The sequence below is a fragment of the Micrasema longulum genome, unplaced genomic scaffold (genome assembly GCF_059751315.1).
Source record: "Micrasema longulum isolate JH-2025_06_02 unplaced genomic scaffold, ASM5975131v1 h1tg000026l, whole genome shotgun sequence".
Taxonomy (NCBI): Eukaryota; Metazoa; Arthropoda; class Insecta; order Trichoptera; family Brachycentridae; genus Micrasema; species Micrasema longulum.
In genome coordinates, this window is record NW_028277233.1 from 621,218 (window position 1) to 636,633 (window position 15,416).

At 30.9% G+C, this 15,416-nt stretch overlaps 1 protein-coding gene across 2 annotated transcripts; it reads right to left on the bottom strand.

The window, feature by feature from the left end:
* Positions 1–1,878: 1,878 nt before the first annotated feature.
* On the bottom strand, positions 1,879–14,462 carry LOC148285523 (protein TAPT1 homolog). Of its 2 annotated transcripts, none has more exons than XM_088223753.1 (9): positions 14,236–14,462; positions 11,256–11,514; positions 9,552–9,853; positions 8,002–8,099; positions 7,680–7,918; positions 6,713–6,901; positions 5,995–6,150; positions 3,504–3,627; positions 1,879–2,372 (listed from the first exon to the last, which is right to left on the bottom strand). In XM_088223753.1, exons 1-9 carry the CDS (start codon positions 14,411–14,413, stop codon positions 2,028–2,030), a joined length of 1,890 nt encoding a protein of 629 aa, XP_088079879.1. In that variant the 5' UTR covers positions 14,414–14,462; the 3' UTR covers positions 1,879–2,027. The 2 variants fall into 2 exon arrangements, with proteins under 2 accessions (XP_088079879.1, XP_088079871.1); XM_088223745.1 differs by having other exon boundaries at positions 9,552–9,865; positions 14,236–14,451.
* Between the last annotated feature and the right edge of the window lie 954 nt (positions 14,463–15,416).

Consider the following 15,416-nt stretch of genomic DNA (forward strand, 5'->3'; position numbering starts at 1 on the left):
TAAAAATAATATTAACTGAAATAAATTAATAAATAGCGATATTAAGAAATCATATTATAGATGAAAATAATAATAGGTACATTGAAATTAATAGGAAGATCAAAATCTACAAAACAATGTTTTAAAAAAAATCCAAATATCAATATATTTTTATTTTTTAATACAATTATTTAGTACCGATTACTACATTTAACTACGATTGAGTTAAAAACATTTTGTTTTGAACATTACAAACAACTCAATAAATTTTATTTTAAAAACATTTTTTTCCTTATTAAGAAGACTAAAGAATAAAGATTTTACAGACAGAACTTTACTATAGTAATATATTCAGTCTGAGTTTTTTTTATAATTTTAGAAGTTTAAGAGGTAAATAATTAAGTACCTACATAATGTTATGAATATTTGGGAATTTACTAATGAGGAACTTCAGCCCTATGGAAAATTGGATACAAAAAAATGTTTTCTTGCGCGGGGTAAAAATTAGAGCGTTAAATTGTACAGCAAAGTTTCTTGAAAACGTACGGAAAAAATAATAAAAAAAATTTGGTAAAAACGCACTACTTTGAATGACGTCACTGGTTCATGTGAATCAACCTATGATCTGAGAACTATGGAAGATTTCCGGTCTGCTTGTTGCTTCTGGACCAATGAGAAGAACTGAATGAGAATAAGCTGAAATGAACCTCTGACGTTACACGTGGAGTTATTTCAGAAATATAACACTTTAAAAAATCGTAGCGGATAATATATCTAAAAATTTTTGACTTAGTTTAATAGTCTATTAACAAATAAAAAAATAAATAAAAAACCACTGAACTTCCTCATTGCGTTTTTGACAAGAGTAAAGTGTCACCAAGACAGAATAGTGACAATATTGGTAGAATTAATAACTTTAAGCTGTAAAGCAATTGAGGATGCCTTGTAGTTTAATAAAATTGACTCAGTTAAGTTCTATTCATGTGGATTGTTGGAACTGATGTCATCCAAAGTCAAGCTAGCCCAATAATACCGGATTTAGATACTTTATTTAATGCATTAGCTGCGTCACCCTCCAGGGATCTACCGTTTTTACACTCAATCAAAATTCATCCATCATCGGAAAAAGCCTGAATCATACATGGGGAAGGAGGGGACAGGAAGGGGTCTATGACAAGTACTGCATAGTAAAAGTATAAATCAATAGGACATGAGAATTTATAAAACTTTTGTCTCTAGGATCAAAAAGTGAGGGTTTTCTTTTGCTACCAAACAACTGTTAGTTTGCTCTGCCGTAGTACATATTCCAACAAATTAAAAATACTAAATTTTATTATTTTGTTAAACTTTGAGCTACATGAGTTACCGAATTAAATGACACTGTGAAAGCAGTCATTATAAAATATCAATAATAAGATACTGATATGTTGTGATAACATAGATACATACGTAAATACATTCCAAATTTATAATGACATTAAAAATAAACTTTTCAATAACTTTCAGTAATCCTTTTATGACTTTTAAACTAAATTTTCACTCAATTAGTAGAAAATAAAAACATTACAATGATTTTATCTACCACTTGTTGATGTAGCGACACTTAATGGTTAGAAAGGGTATATCAGTCTCAAAAGTGTGCAATTTGAAGATAATGTCATGAATTAGTATTTTTTTAAAGCTAAATAAGAAGACACATACAAGAAACATAAATTTTCAAAATACTAATGAGTCTAAGAACTATGTTAAAATTGAAGCAATTTCAAATGTATTGTACTTATATATATTGCAAATTTTAAAAAGGCATAAGCAAGAGAAGAGCATATTTATGGTTGCTAAAATTAAACAATAAATAACTAAATATAAATGTGATATTTTCCAAAAATTAATGTTTAATTATGTACAAATCTTAGTGCTTAGTCTCAACATTTGAATAAATTAACTAAAATTTTTAATTAAAATATTAAATATTTAACAGCCTGCATAAAAGTCACGTAAAAATATGAGAGCTTAATCTTAATAACAAATATCATAAAGTTTATAAATGTTTAACAATCGTCTTGCGCTTCATCTCCAGCGTTGACAAGATTTGGCTCCGATTCTGACCGCCTCTTCATAGTTGAATCTTGAGGTAGTGGCTCATCTTCGATCGGTGACGGAGACGGGCTACAGACACCAGTATTGGACTTGAGTTCCCGCCAAGCCCTTTCTATATCCGGAACACTTCGACTGACTGATGAAATATCAAGTATCGATTCCTCTACTTGGTCGGAGGGTTCGCGCTTTATATGTTTAGCATTAAGTAGCTGTTCGTTCAGACAAACGCCATTTAAATCTATGGCACTGTTGGAGAATATGGCTGCTGGACCAGTGAGAGGTTCTTGCAATGGAACCTATAAAATGAACATGAAAAAAACTATACATTAATAAAGCTCCAAAGCATAGATATTCTAGTACTAGTAGTATCTTGATTGATTGATTCAGGAATCAAACCCAGAACCTCTAGCATGGTAGGCAAACGAACCACCCACTACACTACAAGGCGGACTTATTTCCCCTCGATTTCCTTTTTCAGTAGATTTATCTGAGAGTAACCATCGAGTCAAAAACACTCGTACAGGTTTCTGGTTCTATTTCAAACACAGAACTGTATTCTTCGTCCGCCTGGATAAGGACAAATAATTTCAAGCTAGTAATTAAAAAAAATTAAGACTTTTCCATAGAAGAATCCTAACTGACCTAATATTACTTAATAAAGTGATCAATTCATTCATTGACTGTCCGGATTTGCTGGAGTTGGTGTGTTTCCGTGTACCTGGTCGACATACTCACCACAGATTTCCTTTTTACTCTGCAAGTTCTAGGACCAACTATCACATGCACTCGCCTATCTCTAGGCTCCACAGATATGGTAATCAGGATGAGGAAAAGGCTGATATATTTTGTTCTGGATTTGATAGTTATAGAACGAGTCTGATTTCTTTTTTTCTCTCGCAATATAATTCTTAAACTTTTCTTTATGCTTAAAAATGTTTCTATTTTGCTTTTTCATATTTATGTATATATTTCATTAATATTTTTGGTTGCTTATGTGTACCTACTTGTTACTATTTTTATAGTTATGCAATTTTATCATTTTTTGTTATGTATTTGTGTTTTTTTTTTCATATTTATGTTCAATATATGTTAAAGGCAATTTATGCCGTTTATGTAAAATAAATAAATAAAACACATTTTTGAAATATGCCTTAACATCTTAACTGGCAAATATGCATTTACGCATTATAACAGAATGTTATTTTTATTCGCTAATACTCAATGGCAACTGTCGTGGCAAGTTTAGCACTATGCTTGAATGCTGTTACATCTGTTAATGTTATAAAACATTTTACTATACGCATTAACGGACATCATTCAAGCAATTTCGCAGGATAAAAAATCAACATTCTCCACACTCCAGCTTCGTCAGAGAGGCAATTAACCTGTTAATATAACATGTATAATAGATATCTGTAAATTCTTACGTTATTCAAATGTGAGCGATCTTGATTATTTTGTTTGTTAATTAAAGTGTCTGTAGATTTCTGTGGAAACCTGTCATCTGATCTTGATGGACTAGTAGCACTATCTCTACTATTAACATTTTCTCTGTAAATATAAAAATAATATTCACAATTATACAATACATTGTTACAAAAGAACTATTTTCTAAAAAAGGATAGGATAGGATTTCCTTTTAATATCAAGCTACGATCGCCAAAACATTGTACCGACGAATAGACTTTAAGAATCAGACGGTTATTTAATTTAAATTAATAAAATAAAAATTTAAAACTAAACTTGGTTCTCAAAATTATTCCTAGATAATTGAGAAGAAATATTCTTCCGTAAATTCTCCAGTCAGTTACGATATTTTGGCGATCATGGCTCGATATACTACATTCATTATACATGGTTTGTTTTTGGTCCTGATTAGCTAGTAGTTTCCTGCGTTAAGTCAGGATTTATGAACATTATATCATCCGGTTTCTGGAACAAGTTGCTAACTAAAAATTTTCAAAAAGTGAGATATCTTCATAACTGGCATCAAACAATATTTGTTTCAAGAGTAAATATAAATATTTCATATTTTATACATACAAAAAATAATGCTTTATAATATTCTACTTGTGGTTTTATATTACTTGCTTCTACATGTATTGACTTGCTGATTTGGGATGAACTTTTAACTTTAAAAGAGCAAAATCACACAACTAGTGAAATGATTAAATGTTTATTAAACCTGACTGTATTTTACTGCAATTATAAAAAATTACATCATCGTTTGGTGTGCATTCCGCCAGTTATAGAATTAAGAATAGTCGAGAAACCAAACAGAAGGCGACTAAACTACTCTTAAACAAGTAGTTTTATGTTCTGACCCATTAGTTTCTTTGTAGATGTCGCTCAGTACGCAAATCCCGATTCGAATTCAACTATACCGTGTTGTGTCATTTTAAAGAGTAGAAATGCTGCTGAAATGCTGCCAACAAGAAACAGGATGGGATCACATTTCATGTGTAAGTAGCAAATGCATGTGTAAGTAGCAAATGCATTACTCAAAATTTTTACTATTTTTTCTTTTGTCAGATTGTCAAAAAAAACAAAATGGAATCAGGTAGCTATATTGATGTGTTTTTATTAAAAAAAGTATTATTTATAGGAATGAGGTAAAAAAAATTGGTAAAAAGTTTTACTGAACTCTTCATTCGAAAAAAAAATCGTTAATGTCTTTCTTTTGAAAAGAATTAAAATGGCTTTCTTTTGGAGAGGGCATAATCTTTCAATTTCTTTCTCTTTAATTATTTTTTTTTTGCACCACAACAGGCCAGGAGGCCCAATTACAGTGTTGAATTACATCACAGAACACCCAGGCTTTAGAAAATTTTTTAATTTTTGTGTTCTCACCGGGAATCGAACCCAGAACCTTCCGTGTGTGAGTCAAGCATCTTGACCACTCCACCACGGAGGTCGCCTATTTTATGCAACATTCGAATCCCGGCACCTCGGAATCTATCTGAGAATTTAGTTTAATTAACTTTCCAATCATGGACTAGCACTTTGCTCATCTAATGAGAGAACTAATGAAAATTGGACCTCTCGGATTAAACAACGCCGTGGTGGACATTTGACCAACATTATCTTTAAAACATCAAATATTATTTAACATGACATAAAATATTCATTTTATGTAAAATAAAATTTGTTTTATTTTTTAAGTTCAAAGTTCATTAATTCAATGACTCTTATTAAATGACCCTTTACTTATCTACTCTATTGTGTCAATCAAGGTTTCCGCGTGTACAATAAGATTTTAGAGAAATTAACAAATTGCTTCTTTTTTTCATATTTAATTATCTTACATTTGTGTTATGGTTATATTTTTTGCTATCTGGCAACATCACGCGGTGACTTCACGCATGCGCGCGGCGAAAGTGGGGCAAAGTGGGGGGATTTTTGAACACAGTCTGATGTATTCAAATATGATTATCTGCTCCTTCTGGATTATTCTATGCCGCCAATATACAATTTTGGCAAAAACTATGTTTCAACATGGGGGTATTTTGAACTCTTATTGGATGTTCCCTAATCATACGATACGGGTGAGACCACTAGTAGGCGAGCTTTTTAAAGAAGAACAGTACCGTGGATTGGAGTAAATAATGTGATAGATTTTATTTTGAAAACCATTTTTACTGTCTCCTGGAAAATGTTGATTTAGTAGATCGGCAGTAATGCACGCCGACCGAAAATACTATATTTTCAAGTATCAATAATGTATTTGTTCCAACTCAGTACGGAAATAAGACCCAATGAGTTTTATCGTCCATTATCTTCAAACATGCAGATATTGTATAAAAATTCATTTAAAATACATTGTTACATTTGTTGACTTTTACAGGTCATAAGCCCTGTAAATGCCTAGACTTTTTCCCTCTCTGTTGAAATAAATCTAAATACATTGTTACAACTTACTTTTTTGGGGTCATGTTAGGAGTGTTGGCAACTTGTTTGTCGCTTTGATGTTGAGTTATAAGATCACATGCCTTTCCCAAAATAACTATGGAAACCAGAATCCGAAGGGACATCATACAGAGATATCCAAATACTACCAGTATGATAGGGGCGACCCTAAAGAATGTAGCAACACATTGAAATATTACACAGTCTAGAATTTAAATTTACAAACTATTAAAACAAACTACCTGTTATTCATGCGATAATTGATCATATATTTCAATAAATACCTAAAGCGCAGAACTTGCCCGATAAGCCAAACTTATCAAACTATGAAGTCATTTATAATAGTGAAAGAAACATTTCTACAAATCAAAGTAAAAAATCATGTTCCTTTTTATTGTCAGTGTCAAATAGTACATAAAAATCCAAATATGCATTCATAATGTAAAATAAAAAAAAGTCAGACTTCACTTCCAATACCAGTTGAAGAAATCACAGTGAAAAATCATATTTAATTAATGATTCATGATAACCCAGAATCAAAGCTAAGACATTTTGATTCAAATAGCCCAATGCACTATTCACTAGAGTACAAAGCACACAAAATATGACTACATCATACACATATTTTTGGGTGTTATTTTAAAGAGTAAAATTATTAAAATTACAATTATTCTAATTACTTACCAATATTAGAGAAACTTTTTTTGAAATAAACGAAGGCAAATCTTACCCATCAAATTTCATAGCTTGTAGAATAACCCTTGTGATGACTACTCCCAATGGTAAAGGAATGAAGCCCATTCTGCGAGCAACTAAGTCAGAATGATCAGAAAAAGCATATTTCTGTCGTGTTTGAGCCATATCATAAGCAAGACTCAGTGTGTACTCGCGATACACACTAAAAGGTATTTCGTTGAACCTACAATTATAAAAATAAGTCATTTTTAATAAAAAACATTTAAGTTTGTTAGTGAAAATTCTTGGCGGAAGTTCATTATAATATATTATACATAGAAATAAAAGCTGAGTGATTTGGAATAACCAGTGACCAGTTCCATTTATTTGAATATATATTTTTAAAAAACTCCGTGCAGAATTCCTTAATAAACAGGTAAAACATATTTATTTTCTATTACTGTACCCATTATATATATATATGTATATTTTATACTTTACTTTTCAGACGTCTTAATTGACAGTCATTAGGTTCACTGAATATGATAATCAAGAACTTGACCAAAGAAGAGCCACAACAATATAACAATGATGGCGACCCATCACAGTGTAACTCAAATTTAACCGCTTTAGAGGAGAGAGATTAAAACTTTTTTTATGTGTGTTCAGTAAAATTATGGATTTTAAAAAATATATTTAGATAAACCAAAATAAGATATCTAAACAACAAAGTTTATGTCAACAAATCAGAAACACTTGAGCAACTTAATCAAAACATTTCAGACGAAATTAATAAAATACCAGTTGAAATTTGTGAAAATGAGATGAAAAATGTTATAAAAAGAGCCATCATTTGTCAGGCTAACAGAGGTGGACATTTAGCTGACATTTTCTTCCATACGTAATACCCAATATTCAATAAAACATTTATCAACATTAAACCATTTTGTTTTCATTTTCCATAAAGTTATAAAATAAAGCAGTAGTTTCCCGGCGAACAGCCTGTACTTATTCTGTATTACCTTGTAATGAATGCATGCTTGATCCAATCGATAATAACTTCGAATCCCAAAACCAATATACAATCTGGTACTAAAACCCAAAATCTTTCTTCTTTCCATGCGTACTCCTTCATAGTCTGAAGGACTACGATGAAAAGTAGAACAAATAAGTGTAATCTCTCTCTGACATCGCTGCATGAAACTTGGAAGAGATTATTTTTATCAAACTTTTTGAAAACAGCTCCCTTAAGTTCTACAAACTACAAAAAACAAAATTAATTAATAATAAACAAAGTAGATGATCTATCGTTTTATTTTTAATGAAGTTTCAAATATTACTTACATTATTCGACATCACTATAATAAGTAATGCTTTGTTGTTTGAATTAAAGGCTACATTAAGTGTTGTTGCTTGAAACAATACCAATAAGCTGTGAAAAACTGACAAGAAAGGTTAAGGAAAATAATTGGTTATGTCAAAGCATTTTTTTGAAAATAATTAAATAAGTGAACTTTCTTTTTTCAAAGTATTTTTAATTTCTCCTTAAGATTCTACAATTTTGATGATCAATGTACAAAAATATTTTTTCAAAATAAAATTGTTATTTTATTTTTTGTTATCAATAAAAAAAGTGTTAAAAATAAATCCATCATCAAAAGGTACATTAATTTATTAATCTCTTGAACAATTTTTTTAATGTTATTTAACAGATATTACCGACGAAATCATTAACTTATTCACTGGGCCTATGACAACACTGCTAAGCTTTGTTAACAACATATGTGAGTTGTTTATTATCAAAAAGGTTTGTAGCTTTAATATTCATCAGGAATAGTGGTAATAAATTCATGGTCATTAACAAAGAAATTGTTTAAACCAATAAATTACAACAGAGATGGAGAAAATTTAAGAGAAGGGAATATAGAAGTCTAGACATTTAAAGGGTTTATGAATTGTCATTGGCTGGTTTAAGTGGCCATTTTACACACTGTGTAACATTCACCATTCTGCCTATATTTGAACATCTTCTTCTGCTTCTTCTTCTACAGCCTTATTCTCAGCACTGCTAGATAAAGGCCTCTTCCAAACGTCTCCATTCCTTCCTATCACCCGCTTTCATCATCCATGTTTTACCGGCAATAGAGGCAATGTCGTCGACCCATCTTTTCTTTGGCCTTCCAACACTTCTTTTGTTTGCCCATGGTCTCCACTTTATTATTCTGGGTGTCCGCCTGCCATCATTTTGTCTCGCCAAGTGCCATCTTTGAACATCTATATTCCTTCAATTCCTCCACCTGTTGGTGTTTGACAGGTCATAAACCCTGTAGATGTCTAGACTTCTATATTCCCTCCTCTAAAATGTTACCCATCTCTGTTGTAATATCTAAATATTAACAGCTCCCTGGGGGTTTGAATCCAAATTTGAATCCAGGTTTGAGTCTAAAAAAATTTGGACAAACTCAAAACATTGTAAATAAAATAAGTATTTAAACTAATAAATAAAATAAGATTTTAAACTAATAAATAAAATAAGTGTTTAAACTAATAAATAAAATAAATGTTTTAACTCATAAATAAAATAAGTGTTTAAACTAATAAATAAAATAAATGTTTAAACTAATAAATAAAATATGTCAATTTAGAGAGCAGGGAATGGGCTAAATTGGATTAATTTACTCACATTTACGTTAATAATGAATTATATTCAAAAGGACATCAGTATAATAGAGAAAAATATCAATTGTCATATGCATTTAGATTTATTTGTATAACGCAAATACGCCTTTGCCTATAAATTAACTGTACCTTCTATTAATTTACCTAATGAGAAAATTAGATGCACTAAAAATATTATTTATCTATATAACTAATTAAAACATTTTTAAGGATACAGACATAAACCAAAGCAAAAAGTAGATGTGGGATGAGTCCAAGATGTTCTCTCCGTCTGTCACGAGGTTCTGTAGCTGTCCAAAATAAGGCGTCTATTGTGTCTTGTCCAAAGGCCGAAAATAATCTATCTCCAACTTCCAGCATGTTGTAGAAAATATAGAGCTTCATGACACTTTGGCTCTTCACAAGGTGATACATCATGTTAGTGTCGATATAACACATGAGTATACTACACACAACCAGTATCAACCCCTTTAGCAAGTCGCATACTTCAGCTGGTTTTAAAAGGCCCCGAGAGTATCTAGTACATAATCTAAAATGTTTAATATAAAGGAACTGACACCATGATATTCATAGAATAATATAACAAATACAGTATAAATCCAATTATCCTGATTAATAAGCGCCAGATTTTTTGCTTTTGAAATAATACAGAAAATTGAAATCACATCAAAAACTTACTTAAAACTATCCAGTAAAAATTTAATTTTAATTAAAAACATCTACTTAATTTTTTTATTTCCTGATAACGATCTGGATATTTGGCAATTCGGATGACTGGAGTTCGGATAAATGGAGTTCTACTGTATCAAGCATGATTAAGCAAGCGGTATATTGAGTTGATTAAAATCGTAATATATTAACAGAATTCATTTTAGGTTCCCACGTCAAAAATAAAATTGATAGTTACGCAGCATTACCAACAATATGTTAGCAGATGCATTTTAAGTATGTACATATAATTTGGTGCAAAGCTTTTGTAAGACTAAAAATATTTTGTTTTGCTTACTTTTAAGCCTTGACTTAGGAACCGCCGTGTTCTTAAACAGGTCTGAAGGAGTTGCGGTCATAAAAATAGATATATAGAATACAGAAACAGTTTAATTTATTTTTGAGAAACTGTTTTAGCAGATTTTCAGCCCACATTGCTATAAACTGTTATTTTTTTAACAGTTTCACAAAACAGTATAATTTGTGAAACGGTAACTGTTACTCATTTTAAATAACCGAAATGCCCATATCTAGTTTGAATATAATAAATAAAATTGATTATGTCAAAGAAAAAGTGTCAGTAAAAATATTTTTTTAAAATTAAATTCACATATGAACAGAGATATAAAACATCTTTGAAAAGTAAATACAGGCTAAAAATTTATTAACAAAGCTTAAATGACCTGTCATAGACTGGTTTGAGCTATCACATTACACTGTGTAACATTCTGCCTATGTTCGAACATATTTATTCTATTCTTCCATCCTAATTTTTGGGAAGTAAAAAAGTTGAAACCTTTATCAATTTAGATATTTATTTACCAATAATTAATAACAGGCTCCCACAACAGGAAGGTAAGAAATTTACTGATGTTTATCATACGAAAATGTCAAATTTAGTATGAATTTAAGGTAAGACATTTAAGTCAACTGCGTAAAGCAACTGAGAATATTAACCAGCATCGTCATTTAGAGAATGAAAATTAGAATCAACTTTACCGACAAGCATTGACAAATCTTTTACTAATAAATTTAATTCGGAAGCCAAATAAATATGTACATTTTCACAGTCATCATTATCGACATGTATCATCACATGGGATCACCCAAACAAGACGATACATATTGGGAGCCAAGGTGTTTTTAAAATTATTAGTGGCAACAGTAGTCAGAAAATTAGTGTTTTAAATTCTAGCAAAAAATTAACTTACCCAAAGCATCTTCGAAAAGGTCGACTTATTAATGAAAAAAACGCCATCACAAATCTTAGTGGTAAAAAAGTGTAAACAAATAAAAAGGAATCTGCGCATTGAAAGAATCCATAGGCCATGAATTTTTCTAATTCCTGGGGTATCTTCATAAAGGAATATACTTTCTCTCTACGGGCAGAAAACCGTTCTTCGTCATGTTCCAGAAGATATCCTCGAGTTAGTTCTACTTGTAAGAAAGCCAACAAAGAAGGGCTTTTTTCTAAACAAAAAAAAACATTTATTATTATTATTATTTATTGTATTATATATACGCCCAGGGCCCTTTTACATGACAGGCAAAAAATTTAAATTCAAGCGTTTCATGGTATAACAAATCAATATTTAAGTATAACAAATCAACATGTAGGTATAATAAATATGTATCTAATAAATATAAATTATTTTTATTTTGTAAAGTATTGAATTATATTGTGAAACGAGTATAATTTTTAATTAATAAATAAATAAATACTATGCTTTATACATAAATAAAGATAAAACATTATGTAAAAGTAGATACGTAAACAATTAAATGTCTTTGAAAAATTGTAATAGTTTTAGGCAAAATCTAAGTAGGCATTATTCAAGTGTAGGTCAGTGAAATACAAAAAGTCAAAGTGATTTTTATAGTATTCGATTGATGTTTCAAAGTTATTTTGATTTTATCGCCATAAGCATTTTAAATCTAAAAACTGACAATCGAAGACAAAACATATAAATTTCTCGATACTCGTTTCCGAGCCGGTGCAGTCTGAAGATTAGAGAATTTAGAAGCAACGACAAAGGTAGACTGCAATCTTGTACATCTACTTGGTACTTTGATACGTATGTCTCGTTAAATCAGGGACATCCAGTAGGCCATTCGCCATTTTATAAAAATTGAGAGTATCATTGAGAATTCTTCACTTAGAAAGAGATGACAAGTTTAAAATGTTAAGTAAAAAGATATAGTAGATTTGATAAAAGAAATAATTTAATACTAAGCAAAAAATACACAATGCCATAACAAATAAACATAGTAAAGGCACAATTTTTATTTCTTATTTTATGTATTTACAATATACATATTTATGTAATATTTATTGAGATACAAATCCCAACTCCATGGAACCAAAGTCCTGCATTGATTTAGAATATATACATATACAGCTATAACCTGGCTTAAATTAAACCCCAGACTATTTTGAAAAAAATGTGAAAAATCCTAAGCAATTTTCTAAAAAAATAGTAGCTACTACATTTATTTTTAATTTTGGTGAATTATTAGCAAGATAACAAAATATCTCCGAACATTACCTAGAAATTCTAAGAGTTACAAAAAAAGGGAAATGATGAGCAATTTTAAAAAAGAAGAATTTCAAATAGATTTAATAGTATCGAAGTAAAATTTATCTCCAAAACCCAATCATCTGAATCTGTTACAGCTGACTGTCGCTAAACCAAACATTACAGCAATTTACAAGGCTTATGACCAGTCACCGGGTGGTATAAGTCATTAATACACAAGGTAACATGCAGCATTATCTCTATGTTTAAACACCCAAATTCAATTGATTATTCCGTCTGCACAAAAAGATAAATATTTTACATTGAATAAAATTATCAAATTACGTAGCAATGACATATGAGCCCTGATGATGGACGCTCTTACATTTATATACTTCTTGGCATACAAAAGTCTGTGAAATGACACATGCTGTATTTTGTTAAATAGGAACAAATTATGTAAGGCTTATCATTCTGTAAGGCTGAGATAAGCATTATTGACAAAATTAAGAATAGAGCTCTGCATTGGTTTGGACATGTGCGAATGGACAGCGAAAAAGCGGTTAAAAACATTTACAATGGGAATGTTCATTGATGCAGAAATAGAGGAAGACCGAAAAAACATGGCATGGTATTTTTTGTGACTTTTGTCGTTACTTTTTGTAACCGGCTATATCAATGATATGTTGCTTGAATTCAAAATTATTTACATCGCACCCCCAGAAGTACACTGTTGTATGTCTAAATTGGACATTTTGCAGGAGAGCAAAAACAAACTTTAATTTTTTTATTAATGCTCGTAACTTTATGGTTGATTTTATAATGCTGAGTATTTTTTGTGGTATTTGCTCATTTGACTTAAAGTACGAATAGAACAATGTAGAACTATAATTACTGCAGTTTTCTTCTCACTATTAATTAACTCAATTGATTTCAAAAAGTTTGTGGTGTATCTCGCTCAAAAAATCATAGAGATATGTGAGTTTTGAAAAATAAAAAAATGCAATTCAACTGCATTCATAGCGGCCTCCGTGGTGTAGTGGTCAAGACACTTGATACACACGGATGGTTCCGGGTTCAATTCCCAGTGAGAACACAAAAATTAAATGGGATTTTTCTCAAGCCTGGGTGTTCTGTGAAACTTATATGAAATATTTTAGTGTGAAAACACGTTTTTTTAAAAGTAAATATTTCATATCAACCATGTCGGGAATCGAACCCAAGACCTCTTGCGTGGTAGGCAAACGCGCTGACCATTACAACTCGAGGCCGGCTACAAATAAGTCTGAAAAAAGATAATAAAAGTTCTCGAAATTTGTAATCTGTTTTTACAGAGTACTGGAAAGAAAAACGATGCTTTACAATGAAAATAATGTCTGAAATGGTATAATAGGGGTTAAGTGTATTCTTTATTATATGTGTAAGTATAATGTCAGCGTTGTGGGCGCACTTAAGGAAATATTTTACGAAAATTGCGCTATTTAAAGTACATCTGAAGTAGATAACAATGTTTACATCTGTAAATGTAAAATGAAACCAAGGATTTAAAAATAAATTTCTCTCCTACAAACATGATAGTTATATATTTTCAAATATATTTTCAAGTAATAATAATAATACAACATTGTCACTTAATTAAGACATCATTATAAAAAGATACCTGAGAAAACCTAACCTTTTTGTTTGGAATCCTTAGGATCTGAATTTGAAATGTCATTATTTAATAAATTTGCGTCCGAAATTTTATTGGAATCTTCAATTTTAATGTCACTGCTATAATGAACTTTTGTGGGTGGCCGAAATCGCAGTTTTTTCTCCGTTGGCGCTACGAAACAATCTTTCTCATTTGACATTTTTGCAACAAAAGTGAACTGAGACGTCAAAAAGTCAAAATAGTGAACAGACAATAACTCCATAGACGATAAACAGCTGATTTTTAGGAGACGTTCAAAAGGTGGTATCTTTATGAGAGGGAGGGGGATATTATATATATATATTTATTTTTTTTAAGGTATCACGGGGGGAAATAAATGGAAAATTTAAAAAGATTTATGTTTATGGGGCAGTTTGGTTATTTGAAAGAGTGGCGAGGTTGAGAAAAATCAAGTCAGATTTGATTATCACGGTGGCTGGTAAAATCAAGTTCCGCGTTCGCGCGTATGAATTGACGGAAACTGTCCATCTATCCGCTAATTTAGAGGAAGCAGTAACATCCGCCAAATGGAAACTTGAGATTTAATGGAAGATCGCGTCTTCTTTGAGCCATTTCCGGATGTGTAGTATTAAATTTACTTCGACGTGTGTTTCCCTATTTTTAAATCCCCATTACAATAGTATTATTCTAATTAAAAGTGAAAGAATTAAATATCCAAAAGAACATAAAAAAAACTTAAATCTTGTCTGAAAACGTGTAATTGGGAAGATAATTGAAAAAGTTTTTATGTTATATATAGCTATGTTTATTAGGCTAGAATATGGGAAATGTCTTAGAACTAATTACAATATGAAAAAAAAAGAAAACTAATTACAGATCTAGGTCTTTAACTCATGCAGTTCGCGATTGTCACTCTTACTTATATTTTAATTTTGACACAATGTTAGCGATGGTTTCACTTATGCGAAGAGTTAACGGATGTTGGTCCAGATGCTGTGCTTGGATGAGCACATGCTGGGCGATGTCATAGCTGAGATTTGCCATGAATAGGCATGGTGGCTCTCAGGATTTGGTCCTGTTGCGTTGGTGACAACGACAGCCAGCTGGAAGACTGGCCGGCCATGTTCGGGACACCCACGCTGGTGGTGTAGGAAACTGGCGTTCCTTGGAGCATGATGGATATCCTGAATATGGGGGACCTT